At 39.5% G+C, this 17,065-nt stretch overlaps 1 protein-coding gene across 1 annotated transcript; it reads left to right on the top strand.

Annotated features, from left to right (window-relative positions):
- Positions 1 to 2,109, top strand: LOC146368912 (tripartite motif-containing protein 16-like). Its single transcript, XM_084911367.1, has one exon. The coding sequence runs from the start codon at positions 25 to 27 to the stop codon at positions 1,684 to 1,686; it is 1,662 nt and encodes a 553-aa protein (XP_084767493.1). The 5' UTR covers positions 1 to 24; the 3' UTR covers positions 1,687 to 2,109.
- The last annotated feature ends 14,956 nt before the right edge of the window (positions 2,110 to 17,065 follow it).

Here is a 17,065-nt window from a genome sequence, read left to right as displayed (position 1 = left end):
AGAGACGGTGAAACAGCACAGCACATGAATCAAATGGACCAAACAAAATTCTGCTGTTCAGTCTGTTTGGATCTACTGAAGGATCCGGTGGCTATTCCCTGTGGACACAGCTACTGCATGAACTGTATTAAAAGCTTCTGGGATGAAGAGGAAAAGAAGAAAATCTACAGCTGCCCTCAGTGCAGACAGACTTTCACAGCGAGGCCTGTCCTGGAGAAAAACACCATGTTAGCAGATTTAGTGGAGGAGCTGAAGAAGACTGGACTCCAAGCTGCTCCTGCTGATCACTGCTATGCTGGACCTGAAGATGTGGCCTGTGATTTCTGCACTGGAAGAAAAATGAAAGCCTTCAAGTCCTGTTTAGTCTGTCTGGCATCTTACTGTGAGAAACACCTTCAGACTCATTATGATGTGGCTCCATTAAAGAAACACAAGCTGGTGGAGCCCTCCAAGAAGCTCCAGGAGAACATCTGCTCTCGTCATGATGAGGTGATGAAGATGTTCTGTCGTACTGATCAGCAGAGTATCTGTTATCTCTGCCCTGTGGATGAACATAAAGGCCACGACACAGTCTCAGCTGCAGCAGAAAGGACTGAGAGGCAGAGAGAGCTGGAGGTGAGTCGACAAAACATCCAGCAGAGAATCCAGGACAGAGAGAAAGATGTGAAGCTGCTTCAACAGGAGGTGGAGGCCATCAATCAGTCTGCTGATCAAACAGTGGAGCACAGTGAGAAGATCTTCACTGAGCTGATCCATCTCATCCAGAAAAGAAGCTCTGATGTGAAACAGCAGATCAGATCCCAGCAGGAAACTGAAGTGAGTCGAGTCAAAGAGCTTCAGGAGAAGCTGGAGCAGGAGATCACTGAGCTGAAGAGGAAAGATGCTGAGCTGAAGCAGCTCTCACACACAGAGGATCACATCCAGTTTCTACACAACTACCCCTCACTGTCAGCACTCAGTGAGTCTACAGACTCATCCAGCATCAATATCCGTCCTCTGAGCTACTTTGAGGATGTGACAGCAGCTGTGTCAGAGGTCAGAGATAAACTACAGGACATTCTGAGAGAGGAATGGACAAACATCTCACTGACAGTCACTGAAGTGGATGTTTTACTTTCAGATCCACCAGCAGAGCCAAAGACCAGAGCTGGATTCTTAAAATATTCACGTGAAATCACACTGGATCCAAACACAGCACACAAACAGCTGTTATTATCAGAGGGGAACAGAAAAGTAACATTAATGAATCAACAACAGTCTTATTCTGATCATCCAGACAGATTCACTTATTGGTTTCAGGTCCTGAGTAGAGAGAGTCTGACTGGACGTTGTTACTGGGAGGTGGAGTGGAGAGGGGAAGGAGTTCGTGTGGCAGTTGCATACAAGAATATCAGCAGAAAAGGAGATGAATGTGGATTTGGATGGAATGACAAATCTTGGTCATTAAATTTTTACAACAACAGTTATACATTTCGGTACAACAACATTGAAACTCCCTTCTCAGGTCCTCGTTCCTCCAGAGTAGGAGTGTACCTGGATCACAGAGCAGGTATTTTGTCCTTCTACAGCGTCTCTGAAACCATGACTCTCCTCCACAGAGTCCAGACCACATTCACTCAGCCGCTCTATGCTGGACTTTTGCCTTATTACTATGGAGCCACCGCTGAGTTGATTAAAGTGAAATAGACTGAAGTCTTTCATATTGTGGGTTTAAATCTGTGTTTTAGTTTCATTTTATTTACTCTCCATCATTTCTGCACAGAGATCAGCTGTCAGTCAAACATTATGGGTGGTACCTCCACATCTTCTAGTTGTTCTCTTGATGTTTCTGAGTTTTTAAAGGAGATCTTTCCTGTGACTGTTTATGGAGGCTATCACTGCTCATCATCATTTTGATTTACTAAAATATTTCTCCACATGAAAATGTAAACTTCTCTATCCTCTAAATGTTTCTGGAATATTTGTATTGAAAAATGTCGACATTTCTCTTCATGAGTATGGCAGACCATGTGTGTGTGTTTGTGTTTGTTTTTGTCAAAATCATCAAACAAATGAGGAAAAACTGTGATTTTAATGAATGAATTCATATATTGTGTTGATGTTTTATTGTGTGAATAAACTGGAAGGTTTGACTATAAATCAAACTTTGAACAAAGTCTTTTCTTCTGTCTTCATTCCAGGATCTCACTCAAATCTGATGCAGAAAATATGAAACTAATCTGAGAGAATAACTGAAGCAGTTTTCCTCCTGAAGCATCACAAAGTTCAGAGTTCATGTTTAGAGCAGAAGATTCAGCAGTCGCTCTGTGACCTTTCAACTTTCTTCTCTAAAACAGCTTCATTACAGAGAAACAAGTCACATTTTCTTGATGTTCTTAAGTCCTTTAAAATGTTTGTAATGGTCCTTGAATGCAGCATCAGTGTCGCAGGTTTAAAAGGTCACTTTCTGTTGTGTTCAAAGATTTCCTTCAGATATGGTCTTTAATCAGTAAAGCCAGTGATACAGCAGTGTCATTAGCTGTGTTATTGGCACCAGGCTGTGTTTATGTATGTATTTAATTCTGTCTGAGGATGTCTTCAGCATGAAATGATCATTTGCTCAGCTGCTGTGTCTCAAACGACTCCTACAGTCTTTGCTTATGTGACCAACTTTTAAACAACCAAAACAAATTCCCCTTTCCTTGATAAAAGTCAGCTTATCTCGATGCATTTTAGCTTTAAACTGCTTACAATTCTCTAGTAAATGACTGCTGTGTGAACAAAACAAACAACTATGCAGAACAGTGGAATTTGTTCTGCTTCCAGTTGATTGAGTTTTGACTCCTGGAACCGTACTGACATTAGTGGCAAAACTACTTCCCTTTTTTCTTTGCTTGGTGGAACTTGAAACTTTAAAGCTGCTTCCAGATTGTGAGTCTTGGATGTTGCCAAACACTGGATCTTATGCTACTTTCACCTGTTTTATTATGAAGGCAACCAGATCAGTGAACACTGCTCTGTGACCATTTTGTTCCTGCAGTTCATAGGCAACAACTCTCCATTTTTCCCTCAATTTGTATGGAAGTTTCATAACAATCATTCTCATATTTGAGGGCAAATCCAACTCCTTCATATAAACAACTTGCTGTGTTAGATTCGAACATCCTTGAAGAAAAAGAGAGAATGACTGTAGACCTTTCACATCCTCACTTTTAATAGGTGCCCAACTCACAATCCTCTCCATCTATGCAGAGGCAATTTTATTTCCGTTCCCAAAATGTTCTTCAAGAAGATATTTGGCTGTGGAATAGCCCTGCTCAGGAGGTAAATGCTGACAACTATGCACCAAGTCTTTAGGCTGCCCCCTAGTGAACTGCTCTAAAAAATGCAAACAGTCGCTCCAGTTATCAGTTTTAGCTTCCACTCCATTTTCAAAGGCATTCATAAATGATCTGTACTGTAAAGGGTCTCCATCAAACATAGGGATGTTTCTAGCTGGAAGGACAGAAGATAAGTTTTGTTTTACAAGCAAAGTAGTGATGTCATTTTGTTTTTGCATAATATTGACAATCTCCTTCGTGCAATTCTCAGTCAAAGTAGGAGACTGAGGCTGTGTTTGCTGCGTCACTTGAGCTGAATCATCAACTTTTACCATCACCTCATCCACCTGATGTTGGTTTTGACTTTGTCTAGGTATGATTACTTGTGATTCAGATGCAGAATTTGTACCAGAGTAATCTCTTTCTGCCGGAACAAATGTATCAGCACAAGGATTTAAATTAGGCGCTTCTTGTACGTGCCCTCTTTCAAAATAAGAGTTCATTCCATCAGAACGCTCAGAGCTACAAACTGAGTTTATTTTTAAGACACGAAGCTTTGCCTTAGTTGCTGCCAACTCTGTTTCCAAGGATAATTTCTCCTTTTCTTTTCTCAGTTTTTCCTCTTGCGCTTCAATAGAATGTTTTTCTTTAATGCAGCGAGTCGCTCCATGAGCGCTGCCTTGTCAGCCGCAGCTTTAATGCGTGCGGAAGATGTTGATGAAATTCGACTTTGCTGTGACAATGTTTTCGAAGGTGGCTTTACACTTGAGATATTAGAGACACTGTCTTCAGGATTTATTTCATCCAAACTTTCAACAGCTTGATCATTAAGAGCAGTATTGCTTTGTTCAGTATACGGCTCGCCTGCTTGCTGCAACCAAACCTTTACTTTGTCCATAAAAACAGAGAATGCTGTCACCTTAGACTGAAAATGTGCGCTTTGCCTTTTCACTTCATCTTCTGGCAGTGGCAAACTTTAAAAGGATTCTTGCAAAGCGTTTGCATCTTGATAGCATTTAATAAACTTCCCAAATTCAGAAGACACTTCCTTAACCTTCTCATGTGAGGTCATTAAAGCAGAAATTTTCCCCATGTACTTAGATGCTTGCTTACACATTGAACTCCGCTTTTCTTGGCATGTCTTTATATACAAATCCAAACCTTTTGGCGTAAATTTGATGCTTCTTTTCTCTGCTTGCATCTGAGTGTCATCCTCTTGTTTACTCTCTTGTTTACTCTTAATATCCGACATTTTTATTGTCCTCTTGGATTATGTCAAACATTATAAAGATGCACAGCACACTGAGAATCCATAGCATAAAGCGCAAACATGATTGCAGTGAACAAACATTTCCACAGAGGGCGTTGGCATGTTTCAATTAGTGATCCTATTATGCACAAATTTAGTACATCAAAACTCAGTTCATCAGTCTTTGTAGTGAAATAATGTCTTTAAACTCCAATAGCTTCACCGTTTTCCTTTACGGCTTAAACAATATTGTCACTCACCAGCTTTGATGAACGAGTGACATGTTGATCCAGGCTTCAACATCAAATCCGTCTGGAGTACTTACAGACGATCCAGTAACTTTTATTCGAGTTCGACGGTGATCCTTGAAATCCATATATCCAACATATCCATTAATGAAGGATTATTCCTTTGTCCACGGGCAGGTTTTTTACTTTTTGTAGTGGCAATTCCTTTTGTTTGACAAACCAAACATCCCACAATTAAAAGTCCACAAGCCACTGCTGCACTGAGATAATATTTCGTACGCAGGCAAAAGAAGTCCACTGTCCAAACTTTAAAGTTGCGTTTTTATGGTTTATTTTATCCAGTTTGGCAAGCAATAACAAGATCCATTTTTAGTTACTTCCTGCTGCTTCTCCTGCTCTAGTAAAAAACCATAGGCTCACCCCAGTGCATGCTGGTCCTATACCAGTCTCTTTATTTATAGAAACAAAATGGCCCTACAGCTTTTACTGACTAATTTAACAAGGTAACATCAAACAAACAAAACATTGAAAGAAATATTAACCTACAAATAAACTTGTAAATAAACCCCAAAATATAAGTAAACTAACAACAAACTTTAACTAATTTCAAAATAATAAAAAATAAGAACAAATAGCTCCAACAGAAGTTATTGCTGCAGACTGAAGGTTCTGTAAACTACTCAGTCATAGAATGATTACGATATTGAACTAAAACAAATGCCTGAATCCTAAATTATGGATATCCTATTGTGGTGATCTGAAATGTAACACTAAATGTGATTAAAACACTAAAACTCTGGACTCCGGGGCTGAACCACCGCGGGGATCACCAGCCCGAGGAAAACACAAAATACACATGACTCCGTGAGAAAGACAATTCATTCTTGAATGAAGACGTTGATCAGACACATTTAAAATGTAGCCAATTGTGTTTATTATTAAATTATTAAGGAAATAGAAAAGCGGGGGAATAGAAAAGGGGGGAGGGGTGGGGGGTAAAGAAGAGGGTAAAGGAAAGGGATAGAAAGGAGGAAAGAGATAGAGGAGAGAGAACCCCAACTATGCCCTCTGAGCAAGCACTGGGTGCGACAGTGGATAGGAACAACTCCCTTTAAAGGAAGAAACCTATGACAGAACCAGGCTCTAGAGGGGGCAGTCAACTGTCGGGACTGGTTGGGGGGTGAGGGTGAAAGAGAAAGGGGGGGGTGGGGGGGGGGATGGGACAGGTGTTAGGAGTTAAGGTGAAAATTACGATGCAACGGTGGAGGAGGAAGACGGGGTGACATCAGCAGAAGGAAAAGTAGAAAAAGTAGAAAAAGCAGGAGTGCTCTTTCTCCAGAAGAAGCGGAAGCGTTTTTTCTTCTTTTCCATCATCTTTTCCACGAGCACTTTTTTCTCTAGGATGAGGGTTCGTAACTCATCGATTGTTTGTGTATTTTCCTTCTCGAGTTTCCTGCATGTTGTCTCCACTTCTTCTAATTTGGCTTGTTTTTCTTCGAGCCTTTCTTTCAGTTCTTTACATTTGGCCTCCTGCATAAGCTTTGCCTCGTGCATCTCTGTATAACTGTGTTGTAATTTGTTGTGTGCGTCTTGTAGCTGCTGACTTCTCTCGAGTTCTTGAAGTGTACACTGCAGGTCTTTGCTTGTTTTCTCTAGTTGCTGCTTTAACATCTGCACCTCAGTGTTTTTGCACTTCAAGTTGTTGGAAAGTTTCTCCAGTTCTGTGTTTTTTCTCAGCATGTCACTGAGCTTACTCTGCATCTCTGAGCATTGTTTTTGCACTTTTTTCTTTTCCCCCTCCAGCTCAGTTGTTTTGGAGTTCAGTTTGTTATAACGGTCTTGCAGTTGTTGGTTTTTCCTCTCAAAGTTCTGGAGAATTTGTTTATCTTTTTTCTGCTTTATTTCCCGTTGTTCTTTGTCTTGAAGCAGCTCTTGATATTTGTGCAGCGTTTCATCAAGCTTTACCTGCTGCACTCCGTATTTTTCCTGCATGCCTCTCTGGTTTATGTCCAGTTTTTCTTTCTCTTCAAGGATTTCTTTATTTTTTTGCAGAGCTTCATCAAGCATTACTTGCAAACCTTGGTTGTGTTTCTTGATGTTCTGAAGCTCACAATCCAGATCTTTCTGTTTCGTGTCATGCTGTTCTTTGTCTTGTAGGAAATCCTTATTTCTTTGCACTGTTTTATCAAGCTTTATTTTCAGCGCGGTGTATTTTTCCTCCACGCCTTCAAGCTTGGAGTCCGTTTCTTTCTGTTTAATTTCTAGTTGCTTTTTTTCTTGAAGCAACTCTTTATTTTTGTTCAGTGTTTTTTCAAGCTTTGCCTGAAGTCCTTTGTGCTTTTCCTCCATGCCTTGCAGTTTGCGCTTCTTTATGTCCATTTGTTCTTTTTCTTGGAGGAGTTCTTGATTTTTTTGCAGAGCTTCATCAAGCTTTATTTGCAAGGCTTCCTTGTGTTTCTCGCTGTCCTGAAGCTTGCAATCCATATCTTCCTTTTTCATGGTCTGTTGCGCTTTCTTTTGAAGAAACTCAACCCTTCCTTTCAGCACTTTTTGGTTTATCTCAGTGCCTTGGAGTTTTATGACCAGTTGTTTCTTCTCTTGGAGGAGTTCTTGATTTTTTTGCAGAGCTTCATCCAGCTTTACTTGCAGCTCCTGAATCTTTTTTTCCCTCTCTTTCTCGTTTTTCTTCTGTTGGAGGATTTCTTCTGTTGGTTTTTCTTGTACTTTATTAAGCTTCGCTTGGAGCTCAAAGTTCCTCCCCCGCATATCTAGGAGTTCCATTTCTTTCTCCTTTTGAATATCCTCCTTATCAAGAAGCTGTTTGAACAGTCTATCTACTTCAGCGGTCCTTCTCTCACAGTGCTCTCTCAGTTTGATAATCTCCGCTCGTTGTTTAAAAAAACTTTCCCAGATGTAACTGGTGTACTCTGGCTGGGGCGGGTGTCGCGTATTGTGATTGCTCATGAGATTTTGCTCATGCATTTCTTCCGAGCACATCTTCTGCAGTTGAGTATCGTCTTCTCGATTGCAAAGAGGAGCACTGGGCTTTACGTTTTCTCTTTTTTTCTGTTTTCTTGGAGACATGTTGGAATCTGTTAACAGTGACTCTGAAAAGGATCCCAAAAAAGGCTTCTCTGGCGAACGTTTAAATGCTGCACACATAAATGCTGCGAATAACGGACTGAAAGTTCTTGCGTCTCACCCCTATTTAAGGGTTTTAGGATCAAAGGATCAAAGGATCACAGTGGTGGTAAGATTCTAAATGTGTGTGACATCACGATTCTGTAAGCCAATGAGGTGGTCACATGACATTTGTGAGAGGGCATTCTTTACTTGGACAAATTATCAATAAGCTTTCAATACCAGTAACCATGGTGACAGTATAATTGTTTATTGTGTTGAACAATAAACAATTATATTGACAATTATGTGTGTCCAGTATGTTGGCTGATTTTCTTTTACTTTTTGCATATGAAAATAAAAGCTGGGCTGATTTTAACACCATTACAAGAAGTGTTGTTAATTATTCTTTTTGAATCATAATCAGGTTACCACAAATTGTTTTTTAATTTAGTAGAACTTGAAATGTTTGTCAGTGGGTAAACAATTCATAATGCAAAGTCAGAAACATCAAGTTATTCTTAGTACTGCATACTTGCAATACATAAGTTGTCCTAACAGTCATGTAGGGCATCCGTAGTTCAGGGGGTCGGGAAGCTCATCTTGTAACTGGATGTAATATTAGCAGACAGAGGGTTTGATGTTGCAGAATCTTTGGAGTTGTACCATGCTGAATTGAAGAGCCCAACTTTCACCAAAGGAAAGAACTAACTGGCCCCTAGATTGCCCAATCAAATCTCTTAATGCCACCAGCCCTCCCCTACCTTCACTGTGTGCTCAGCTTGTAGAAAAGAGTTGAGTGTGGAAGAAATGGCAAAAATGTGGAGCTGAAAAGCTAAGAGAGAAAAAGAAATTATATATAAACCAACGTGTCAAATTAATGGACATGTTAGTTATTGGAGTTCTGGCTGCATTTTATATATCTATATTGTGTCCTTTTTATAATAAATAATAAAAAACATTATTTATCCTCACTGTATGAACATTGTTGGAGTCCTTGAAGTCTCGTCATGTTGAAGTTACTCATGTGATGTGATGTTGTTATAATGATCCAGCTGGTGTGCAGCCATCATATTAGAGTTCTCTTTCTTCTTCTGATTTTATACAATTTTTCTGTGATGGTGTCACATTTACAGTGGTCGCAACAATTGCACCTATAGGACCCTGAAAAACTGGTGCACAGACTTCAGAGTCTAATAAGTGTCACCACTGTAACCACTGCATAATGCAAACCATGACACGAGTTTAGTCTTGGTGTGAAACTCATTTTGGTTCATAGACACCAATCTGACCTTAAGTGGAACAGACCCATAAAACTAATGCGTAATAAATCTGTTAATAAATAAATCCAAATTCTCCCATCATCATTCTTTGGTAGGAAGTCATAAATAGGAGTTAAATTCAGACTCGCACAGGCTCACCTCTGCACGACTGGCTTCTCCTGTAACCCTGCATGTTTCTAAGGTTTGTTTTCTTTCTTTTTTTGTTGTTGTTCTTGTGCTTTTTGTCCTCGGGTGAGGTTTGAAGTGTCTGTGTGGTGCAGCTGGTCTGGTCTGTCCAGGCTGCACCACACAGACACTTCCAATCACCACACATCAAAGTACAAAGCGTATGACGTCATCACATTCTGTGTTAGGAAGTCATATTTAGGAGTTAAATTCATTGTTCATCATATTCAAGAAATCTTTCTGTTATCTTGATTAACTTATCCCAACATTGTCAATCAGACTAAGTGATCACATGACGCTAGTTATCAACTCTATAAGGTAAACCAGGGTTTCCCATTTTACCTACTAGCCTGTTTACATGAAAGGGGTGGCGTTGGGGGCATCTGACCAATCACATACAGAGCAGCAGAACAGCTGACTTTACAAAGAAAGATAAAACTATAAACATGAAAAGGTTAAACACTTGTATTAATAAAGTTCAAATAGGAACTAAAAGTTATTTTGCTGAGCTCTGTTGATGTTTACCAGTCTGGGAGAAAATACAAGCATAAATACAAAAATGGCCGTGGATATACTGGGAAAAGCATGTCGAATGATGAGCAGTGATACAGGAGACCAAGAGGAATCGCTCAGATAAGATTAAATGCTTTCATGGACGAGGACATGCTAGGGACAAGCGTTGCAGACAAAAGAAAAAAACGAGATTAATGTTTATAGAGGAATTCAAAATGTTGTGAAATTGTTCTGCAGACAAATGGGAAAAGTCAAAGAATGAAGTTGAATTTAAGAATCTAAACTGATTAGACTACTGATGCTCATCAATGGAAAGATCCTCCCACTATCCATGGCACAGCAGTCCAAAGGGATCTTTCAGGTACTTGTTGTAAAGCAGTTTTCCAGAGAACTGATTGGTAGCTAAGTGGTGATTTCATACTTGTTGATCCGTAATCTCAAACACAACCTGCTCTGAAGCAGGTTTGCTCTACAGTTTAAGTCACTATGGTGATATACTCCAGTAAGAAGTGAGCTACCTTCATAGTACCTCTGTACTCATACCTGTGTGTTTCTTTGGCATTGCTTGTAGATATGTTTTAAAATGCAGCTGCAGTGCATTTTAAAACCTTAAGGAAGCTGTTATTGATATGGTGTAGATTAGCCAACAGATTTCTTTTTTTTTTTACCTGATGGACACAATGCAGTGTAGTAGCCCTGCCCCTCGTTATGGTTTGTTCTTCATCATTCACTCACTGTGCGTCGACATGCTGGATGTCTCCACAAACAGTTCTCTGCATGCAGATGCAGTTTTTCTTCATTTGGAGCTTTGTGGGAGCTGAGTTCTGTTTACAGAGATGTTAATGGTCCTGTATGTGACCTGTCAGATTTTATTTATTAAACAGACCACCTTGCAGTGTAGCTTCCACGTTAGCTGAGGTTTTTTTTATTATTTGTTTTTGCTTGTTTTTTATTATTCTTGCTGATGATTTGTATTATCTAAATGTAAGGTTCATTCATATCAGTTTGCTTATTTAATTTAAATACAGTTTGTTTTTTTTTTGCCTTTATCTTTGTCTCCATAACTGATAGTCTCTTATATCAGATTCTGCTCATAAGGTTACTTTAACATTTGAGGCCACGTTATGATTGGTTTAGGTGGCAGCACAAGCAGCTTCACTTGCATAAAATATACATATTTTTTAAATAACATCTGAAGTAATTTAATGAGGAATGAGTCATCCAGTTCAGCTCTGGTATTATGATAATATAATATGTGCTTCAGTCTTAAACAAGCACAGAATTTAATGAGCTGCTTCTTCCCGACTCCCTGATTTCTGCACAGCTGGATTATTGTACCAAAGAAACTGTTTCTGTAATATTTCTGTGAAATATAGTAATCCACTAAAATCCAGTGAGTGTTGGTTAGCTAAGATTTGTTTTTGTTCTTGATGGAATCGAAACACTCAGAAACGTCATTAATATTCGCTTGTCCTGCTGCAGACTTTTCTATCCAATCTAACAGTGAGAGCGAGCATGTGGTGCCCCACCCACTGGCTACAGGCCACATATTTCTGCAGATAAAGGCACCACCGTATTTGCCTTTATTCCGATGAAATGTCCTCTAAAGGACGCCCACACAATTGATGAGAAGTCAGAGACCAGATGCCGATATTGTAATTCCATTAGAAAAAAGGCTGCACTTAAGTAGGGAAGATATGTGTAGGGTTTTTAAGGCCATTGCAGTCCCAAATGGAGGCAGATGGGGTATGTGAAGTTCAATATCTGTGGGCTGAGCACCCTGATACCACAACTCAAGATTTCTGTTTCTGCGTTATCAAAGGTAGCCGGTCAGAATATTCTGGATAATCCTTCATAATTGATCAGAATTTGCCAAATAGACTTAACATGGTGTTAAGTCTGTCACATCATTTATGAAAGTCAAAGGTTAAAGTGTGATTTTCATCAAGAAGAACTTGAAAAGAGAAACTACATGACTATGACTTGACATTAGGCACAGACAGGAATGCTCAAGCGGTATTAGCTGTTTGAAGGTACATTAGGAAAATGTTGAACGTAATGCACAACAAGCACCTTATTTCCTCCACAGAAGGTTGATAATTAACCTTTAATCTCCGTCACTGTGATGTGTGAATACTTCTGCTACTTTACGAACTATTGTAATCATAAAACACTTTTAAAATCTGTATACTCCAATGATTTAAAAACAATAATACAGCAAACATTTAAAACAAATCTCATGACCAAGGGCGCTGCTGGCTTCAGGACCATGCAATAATCCATGTGTGGTTTGTATTTGTATTATAATACAGTCTGTGAGAAAGCCTTTTGTTATATTATTGAGAATATTGATCAACTAATTGTGATGGTGATGGTGCTCATCCGTCTTTTATCAGTCACTGCATTTTAACACAGTTTGCTCACCGTACATTCCAGTTTCTGGTCACTGAAACCAGTCAGACCTGAGCTCCTGGGGGCCTCCCTCAGGTGAATGTTGTTTTTTAAACTTCGTGCCGCTTACGAAACTTCCCCAGCAGAACAATTGGTTTCAGGTTTATTCCTGTAAAGAGTTTGTACATGATAGATAGTTTTTTTTTTTTTTAAATATCGGACACATAATCGGGAAAACACAAAAGGGAAACATTTGTCTTCTTTCTTTTTCATTTTCCCACCACTAGTTTATTACATCACAGCTTAAAACACTGATTCCAGTATTCAACTAGTTATACATCATTTCCATCCCTTCTTCTTACTGTGTTGAGCCATCAGAGATGCTTCATATTTCCATGTTTTACAGGATTGTCTGCCTAGAATCTGTCGTCATTGTGTTTAAATATTAGTTTTGACTTTTCATGTAAATGTCAGGATAGGCAGCATCTTCTTTAACTAGTTCAAGCTGCCAAAATTAATCCAGAAATAAATTTTAATCCTTATAAAAGGCTGAAAATAATTGTTCTGAATCCAAAACAGTTAGATGTAGTTTGTTAATTTCCCTCGTTTTGTTATTACCCTAGAGTAGCTTTGGTGTATCTTTTCTCTCTCAGTTAATATTTATTATAAACATCCATCATAACAGCATATATGCAATTACTGGTCACTTTGTTAGGTACACCTTGTTTATAGCAGGTATGACCCCTGTTGCTGACAGAACTGCGTCATGAAGTCATGTTCATTAATTGTTGACTTGAATCTGCCGTTCCACCTCATCCCAAAGATGCTCTATTGGAGTACAGTGAACTCATCTTCATGTTCAAGAAACCAGTTTGAGATGATTTGAGCTGGAAGCAGCCATCAAAAAATGGGTACAGTGTGGTTATAAAGTGATAGACATGGTCAGCATTAGCTGGGCTGTGGTGGTTAAACAATGCTAAGCTGGTACTAATTGGCTCAAAGTATGCCTAGAAAATATTCTCCACACTCTCACACCGCTATCAGCAACTTGAAATGTTAATACAAGGCAAGATGTTCATTCTTTTATGTCGTTTACACCAAATTCTGACCCTACCATTTGAATGTCACAGCAGTCATCAGACCAGCAACATCTTTTCAGTCTTCCGCTGTGTCCAGCTCTGGCAAGCCTGTTCAAACTGCTGCCTCAGTATTTGTTGCTCTAACTGCGGGAATTGGCACCAGCCTTGGTGTCTTTCAGAGGAACTGCTCCTGTTAGTTGTTTGCACTTCCATTCTGGATTAATTTTTCAGACCTGGAGGTTACTACTTGTAAATCCGTTGGAGTCTCATACACATATTTAAATGAAAACTTGTTAGTTAACAGATTTGAAGCAGTGGAAATTGTAACCACTCAAAGACATTTAGAACAGCGACAGGTCCCCAGCTCTAATCTGTTTCTTTGTTTTGTAAGCTGGTGCAGACCCAGGACGTGCTGGAGACATTACATCTCACGGCGGGGCTGAGCACCCTGATACCACACCTTCACTTTGGAAGAGGTGGAGTAGGTGGCTGGGGAGAGGGTGGTGCTGGGATCCCATATGTTTAAATAAAATGTCATTTAAAATTGCTTTGACTGCTGGCCCTTGCAACTCAGACGCTAATATATATGTGGATTTATCTTTTGTTGTTGTTGTTGTTGTTGTTCCTGAGTAATTAAGCTCCGGTCTGACGCATTAGACTTCCAAGGGAAGCTGCAGCCGTCAGGGAGTGCCATTGCCATATGGGAGGTGTAATTTGGCTGTAATAATGTTTAAGTAGGGCAGTCTGTGTGAAAACAACATCCACATAAAAACCAGGATCCATTGCAGCGTGGCAAATGTAATTGGTTTTAATGTTGGTGCTAGCTGATTTATGTGGAAAATACTGGGTAAAGTTCAGGTTTGAATGACAGTCAATGTCCCGTATACTTTCTGGGTTTTTTTTTTTTTTGACTGGCATTTTGTAAAGTTGAACAAGTAAATGAAAAGTATGTTAAGGATTAATAAAACAGTTGGAATAACTGCAAATGCTGAAATAATGTAATGATGCAACTGCTAGGAAGTTGAGGGTGAAATTGTTTTAGACACCATCTGCAGTGTAACTGTAATAGCTCTCTGGCATGTGAGAAGGAAGCGCCAAATGGTGAACGATATTAGTTTCAGGTGCACAGTACATACGATTGTGCTGAAGATACGTCCCATTACAAAGTGACTGAATGGTTCTTTTAACAGATTTATTTTTCAGGTAATTAACAGTCATTTAAACCTGACTAAAGCCCTAAAATAGATGCATTTTGTGAACCAAAAAGACTAATTCATGTAAAACATGAAAGTCACAAGACTGTGAAACCACATCACCAGAGAAAACCTGCTGGGACCAGACTGTACAAATCACGTTTCCATCCTGCCTTTTTTTTCTGTGTATCAGAGCAGCTGACAGTTAAAGCAAAAGCACAACTGGTTTCAGTTCCTTAAACCAAAGACAGTGTAAACATGTTTAATGGTATGAGGTCCAAAAGTCATTGAAGCTAGATGATAACGGAAATCTTTTTCTGGGTCATGTGACAGTGATTTTTACAGGGTTTTTTTAGTAGAAAAGTCCAATTTAAGCTCAGTTATAAGTGAAAGAGCAATTTGAAGCTGCTCACTTCAGTACTGTAAAATAATGAGTTGCAGCTGTTGTAATCTCTTCATGCAGGAAATGGTAAGAAATGCAAACATTGATTAATTAACTCAAGAGTAAGTGAAAAGACTGATGGATTTGAGAGAAGTTTCGTTCGTTTACATGAAGAAAAAGATGTAATACAACGTTTTTTTCAGACATTGTGTTTCTGTTGGCTTCATCCGAACAATCACCATGTAGTAGAGAGTTTACTGCTGGATGTGAACAGGCTGGGATGACATCCGACACCTCAGGTGTTGCACTAGACTGTGGTGGTGACGGGAGAACTGAGCCAGAAGGTGAACGTTTTGATTTACTAGTCGATCTGCATTCCAGATCTCAGAAACGTTGAGTAGTGAAGAAATCACAGACGCAAGCAGCAGAAATGAGTTTCTCCTGAAGGGTTCAGTCTTTGAGATACGGTGAGGAGTTTGAGTGGCAACCATACAGAGAGCATCAACAACTTTGCATATATATGGTTGGTTTTGTGCATGACTAGTGGTTTGAATTAGATTTTGGGGGGGGTTGTGTTGTGCTTGTTTTTTTGTTTGTTTTGTGTTTTGTTTTGTTTTGTTTTTAGCTCTGCTCTCAGAAACCAGAAACATAAACACTCTTAGCACTGCAAAGCCCAAAGATCTCTAAAAGCTTTGTATTATGAACAAATCGTTATAAAATCTAACTCAACAATGTAAATCCACAGCCTGATGGAGCTTATTCTGCTTTACTATGTTGTTCAAAAAAAGAAGCAGACGATTGTCAGAATTTTTATTATGTCTACAAAGACTTAGATGCTTTAGAAAATCGCTGAGGTTTACTCCCTGAGAGGAGATTGCCATTTCTTTACCTTCTTCATCTTCTTTTCTACAGATGCAGTGATGCTTTTAACCTCCACACAGTGACTCCACATCACCAACACCAGCCTCGCTTCCAGCTCCAATGATCTTCCACCTCTGACTCTTTCCTAAAATTGACCAGTAGGTGGGGCCAGCCCTGCCCAGGTGGGGTGGCCAGCGATGGAAGGCCGACGTGGTGGAGGCAGCAGCAGCGGTAGCTACTCACAGATCCCTGTCAGAACAGGCATGGGGTCTGTCAACTCCCCGGCCGTTTCTGTGAGATTGGAGGCGTACGACATCGGAGAGAAGAAATGCATCTCGGATGTGAGGAGGACTTTCTGCCTCTTTGTCACCTTTGACCTCTTGTTCATCACCATGCTCTGGATCATAGAACTCAATGTAAGTCTGTGTTTGTAGTGGCTGTGACAGCAGTTTTGTTTTTTTATTAGATATCTGTAGTAATAAAGTTTTTACAGCAATGTAAAACCACACGAGATTAAGATATATCACCAGACAGTGAGCCTTTTTGACTGAGTCAGCCTACTCGGGAGAAATTTATTGGATGCATCTGCTGTCTTCTATGTATTTTGCTCAAGAAAAAACTAAAACTGAAGATGATTTTATTATTTCCCAGAGATTAAAGGGTTATTTAAAAGTAAAGTTAAACAAAGTCAGGAAAGATAAAACGCTAGTGTTGAAGTTTTTAAAAAACTCCAAAGTAGGTGAAGCCGTTAAAAGGCCAGGCTCAGAGCCTTTGGTTTTGCTTTTTTGTGGAAAAACATTTATTGTTCTTTTAGAGCAGGGGTGTCAAACTCAAATACACAGTGGGCCAAAATTCAAAACTGGAACAAAGTCGCGGGCTAACGTTAATATTTATTGAAATATATTTATTCCTCCAGATATAAGAATGAATCTTTTCTTATGGACTCAAACACGTTTTGCTGAAAACTGAATATGGAACAAGCAAAGCTTAATACTAAACAATATATATATTAGCTGTATAATACCAGTAGGCCAGCTCTGATAGTAATTTGGTATGGCTTCGCGGGCCAAATGTAAGTAGGCTGCGGGCCAAATTTGGCCCGCGGGCCAGAGTTTGACACCTATGTTTTAGAGCATTTCGAGTTGTTTCTTTCAGCTTGTGGTGGACTTTCGGATTGACAGTATCATTCCTATCTGCTTTTACTTTTGTGCCTGATCGGTACGATTAACAGCAGTCAGCTTGACGCACAACTGAACTGAATAACAAAAATAAACACACCGTA

The sequence above is a fragment of the Perissodus microlepis genome, chromosome 18 (genome assembly GCF_051167445.1).
Source record: "Perissodus microlepis isolate ML-2025 ecotype Zambia chromosome 18, ASM5116744v1, whole genome shotgun sequence".
NCBI classification, from domain to species: Eukaryota; Metazoa; Chordata; class Actinopteri; order Cichliformes; family Cichlidae; genus Perissodus; species Perissodus microlepis.
This window is presented reverse-complemented; position numbering and strand designations above follow the sequence as displayed.

Coding starts and splice junctions, on each gene's coding strand:
- LOC146368912 (XM_084911367.1), top strand. CDS start 25: ATGAATCAAATGGACCAAACAAAATTCTGCTGTTCAGTCTGTTTGGAT.